Source organism: Hordeum vulgare, chromosome 1H (assembly GCF_904849725.1).
Source record: "Hordeum vulgare subsp. vulgare chromosome 1H, MorexV3_pseudomolecules_assembly, whole genome shotgun sequence".
Lineage (NCBI taxonomy): Eukaryota > Viridiplantae > Streptophyta > Magnoliopsida > Poales > Poaceae > Hordeum > Hordeum vulgare.
In genome coordinates this window covers 27,708,487-27,712,797 of record NC_058518.1, presented here as the reverse complement: position 1 = coordinate 27,712,797, position 4,311 = coordinate 27,708,487, and the positions used below count along the sequence as shown (strand labels likewise).

The 4,311-nt window shown below is 44.8% G+C and overlaps 1 protein-coding gene across 1 annotated transcript; it reads right to left on the bottom strand.

Moving 5' to 3' along the window:
• Positions 1 to 237: 237 nt before the first annotated feature.
• LOC123399614 (protein Rf1, mitochondrial-like) lies at positions 238 to 4,050 on the bottom strand. Its single transcript, XM_045094044.1, has 2 exons — positions 938 to 4,050; positions 238 to 827 (listed from the first exon to the last, which is right to left on the bottom strand). The coding sequence occupies exon 1, from the start codon at positions 3,837 to 3,839 to the stop codon at positions 1,257 to 1,259; it is 2,583 nt and encodes an 860-aa protein (XP_044949979.1). The 5' UTR covers positions 3,840 to 4,050; the 3' UTR covers positions 238 to 827; positions 938 to 1,256.
• Positions 4,051 to 4,311: the final 261 nt, after the last annotated feature.

The following is a 4,311-nucleotide window of genomic DNA, read 5'->3' as shown; positions in this document are numbered from 1 at the left end:
GGGAGAGAGAGGGAGGGAGAGAGAGCCCAGTATATGTACAATTAATTGGTAAATACTCTCTCTGTATCCAAATATAAGACGTTTCTTGGTCTAGACTCTTATATTTGGATGCAGAGGGTTAGCAACAGAAACCTGGCTGCTATCATGTTTCTCCTGCAACTATTCCTATGCAAATGTTGTGGGAATACTTCTATTTTAATGCAGATTACAACTGAACACTACCAACAGTACACCAAATAACAGCAAAGAAACATTTATTGCATAACCATGGGCAGAACTAAATGAAAGATGCACTGGACTAGACATAAAACTCCACTAAAAATTTGATAAATCTTAACTTTTACAAGCTGCATACAAACAGGAATTTGGCTGAATGCTTAGCCAGCTCTGCGGCTGAACCTAGCTTTCTAGATAACCAAAGTTTCGGTAACATACAAGAATGAAGCCTTTTTCAGAGCCTTTCCAATCCACCCCAAATCCTTTCAATATCGGTTGACATCTCAGTGGCGTTTTTCATCCATGATTGAGCGAAGAACATAAGAGTGGTTCGCCTTCAACTATTTTCGGATAGCGCGAGGTAAAAACAAGCTAACTCGACAGCAGTGGCGCCACCTCTCCGTGACCGTGAGAGTGCAGTTGTGATCTGCAATAGCACGTCGGGTAATGCAGGGCGAGGAAATGAACAGCGAAGGTAAAGGTTGCAGGCTGAACTCTTGGAGCCATTACTGTTACAGAGTAGTGCCGAGAACTGAGGAAGCCAGAACTGTACGAGAGCAAGAAGTTTTCATCAATCAAATGCTTTGATTGCTTCTCCTCTGTCACCCGACCTGCAGACGAAAGCGAAAGCTCACACCGGTAAATTCTTGGCCCTATCTTTTACCTACACGAGGAAAAATAGATGAACCTTCAATGAAGTAAAGCAGAAAAACAATCATACCGGAGATACTTCTTTCGCCTGTATGCAACAAGCTCCAACAGTCCAACTGACGGCAGCATAGAGTATAGGAGACTTCAGCATGAGCACTAAAAATTAGAAGTATATCCACCGGTGCATATGTACCAGATCAGTGAGAAGGACATTGCTCTAAATGCATTCATATGAAGGAAAGTGACTGTTCCAAAGAGATTTCAAAATCTCAGGTGGCTGCTAGAGAAAGATTGTATACCTTCACAATCGCCATCAGAAATCATTACCCCTAAAGTTCCAACTAGTTTATGTTAGACTACTTTCTGAGGAGTTAGTATCAAGAGCAAAGTCAACTGCATCCATCAAAAAAATTATACTTTGCAGGGAGCAATTTCATATCCTCATGATATTTCCCTTTCCTTGAAAACAGAGACAGCATCAGTGAAGTAGTTGAAGCTTCAAGTAAGATCCTCTTCCCGTCAACTTTAGACAAATAATTTCCGGCCTTGGCAATCTCACCTTTTTCCAACAACATTCTGATGATACGATTCAACAGACGGGAACCGGGGACTATACCACTTTTCTCCATTGATGAAAACATGTTGTTAGCGTCTTCCACTGCTCCATCTTTTAGAAGATTTATTATCATTACTCCGTAAGTAGATTCATTGGGCAGCAACCCACTGGCTGATATTGTAGCGAACAACTCCTTAGCTTCTTCTTTTCTTTGAACCTTGTACATTGCATTAATCATGGTATTGAGTATTGTAATACTGAACTTTACATTCATTGTTCCTAATTTCTGGAACAGGATAATTGCTTCATCTGCACAATTATTTCTACAAAGACCTCCAAGTATTATACCGTATGTGAAAACGGTCACTGTTGTTCCACTTTCGATCATCTCATGGAACTTTTTCCTTGCAGCAACAGTTCTGCCAGCACGAAACAACCCAGCCAACATGATGCCATATGTAATAGTATTAGGTTTAACTCCCTTACGCTGCATTTCTCTAAACAGAGTCAAACCATCATCGATCCTTCTATTTTTACAATAGCCATCAACAAGTGTACTGTAAGTAACAATATTAGGCTCAACACCAACTACTTCCATGGCATCAAGTATTTTAAATGCTTTATCCATTTTGCCGACTAAGCAATATCCGTCAATCAGTGAATTAAATGTAATGACATCAGGCCTCTCACCTATGTCTGTAACCAAGTCAAAGATATCATGTGCATCCATAACCCTTCCATCTTTGCACAGACTGTTTATTACTGAATTGAAGAACACAATGTCAGGACGAGGAATACCTTTGTTTATCATTTCAGAAACCAGTTCCTTGGCTTTAACCAAACCACCGTGCATACAAAAGCCCTGAATTATGGAGCTATAAATAGCTGTGTTCGGTTGAATTCCCCTGGCAACCATCTGATTAAATTTCTCCATGGCATCGGTCAACCTACCCATTCTAGAAAATGTTGATATCACAGTTGAATATGTGACTACATCTGGACTCACACCTTGTTGCTGCATTTCCGTAAATATGAGCATTGCATCATCCACCATTCCGCGTTTAGCATAGGCATGGATTAATATGGTGAAAACATGGCAGTTGGCTGCAATACCATTGCTTTTCATTGAATTAAAGAGACCAATCATATCAGCAAAGCATCCTTCACTGGCATACCCATGAAGCAAAGTACAGTATGAGATGATATCCGGTTTGTGGCCCTTGGCTGTCATGGAATCAAAAATTTCTGCAGCTTCTTTGCTTCTTCCATGCTTGCAAAGGGAGGCCATTAACGAGTTGCAAGTAACAATATCTGGTATAAGACCCCGACTTTTCATTTTTCTGAACATTTTAGCAGCCTCTTTCAACCGCCCTAACGTGGCATATCCATGGATCATGCAATTATATGTCACTGTATCGGGTTGAGCACCATTGGTAGTCATCTGCCGAAGGACTAGTTCTGCCTTGTCCATTGCTCTGGCCTTGCACAACGCGTCAATAATCGAGTTATATGTTACCACACTAGGCTTAACACCTTGCCGTGTCATTTCATGGAATAGACTGCATGCCTTCCCTGTTTCGCCCTCGTTAAAAAAGCCATGGATGACCGTGCTATACGCCACCACATCAGGGGAGCAGGCACCTCCTTGTTTCGCCATCATCGGGAGGAGGTCGAGCGCCCGCTGGCTCATGCTATTGTCGCATAAGGCCTTCAGAACGATGGAGTATGAGACGGCATTAGGCACACAGCCGAGCTCGGACATCCTATGAAGCAGCACGTTGACAGCCTCTTCCGTACGATTGGCGTAGCAGAGGCACTTGAGGAGGGTGTTGGCGGTGATTTGGTCCATCTTCAAGCCCGTCCTGAGGATACAGCCGAATAAGGCAAGCCCTAGGTCCGGGCGACGCGCGCGGCAGCAGCAGTCCATGAGGATGCTGTAGGTGCAAAAGGTGGGCACCGCCACCTGCGTGCCCGCTTCTTCTCTGCACACGCGGTTGAAGAGAGCAAGGGCGAGGGCGGGGCCATCTGTGATGCACGCGGAAGAGGATGTAGCACGGGCGAGAGCGGCAAGGAAGCCGTTCAGGGAGCGCCCGGGGACCGGGGTGGCCTGACGAAACAATTCGTCGAACATGTGGTGTGCGTCGTCTCGACTGAGCGTGCCTGCGCGTACACGCTCTGTGGCCGCGGCAAAGGCGTCGCGGGGAGACCAGGAAGGTGTGGGCGGCGAGGTGGAGGAGAGGAGCCGGCGGTGGAGGCGGACGCGGGACATCGGCGTGGTGGAGCAGTGGCGGAGGCGGAGGCCGGACTTTGGCTGGATGTAGGAGGAGCGGCGGAAGCAGGGGCGTTGAATCGGCGAGGTAAAGGAGGATGGGCAGAGGAAGCAGGACGAGCGGCGGCAGAGGCGGATGCGCGACATCGTCGGCGGCAACGGCCGTCGAGTTCGTACGCGGTGGAGAGAGCTTTCGATTTGGATTTTGGAGTCGCAAATGGTGAGCCGTGTTTTGCTGGTTTGAGTGAGCCGAGTATTGTTTGTGTTGCAAAATACTCACTCTGTAAAGAAATGTAGTGATTTAAAATGATTTATACTCGTATTTCTTTACGGAAAGAGTACTACATACTACTTCATCCGTTTTATAATATAAGAATGATTTTTATACTAGTGTAATGTTAAAAATATTTTTATATCATGGAACGGAGGAAGTATTTATCATGAACTTTGAACATCAATTTCTAAAATCACATTTTTTTGTTTACTTTTTGAATGCATGAAAAGGGTGAAAGGAGTAGGGGGGAAAGCAAACGTGAAACTGAGAAGGATGATGCGTTGGATAGTCGTCATACTGAAAAAAATACATCTACAGTAGTGAATTTGACTCTAGGGTTCACTT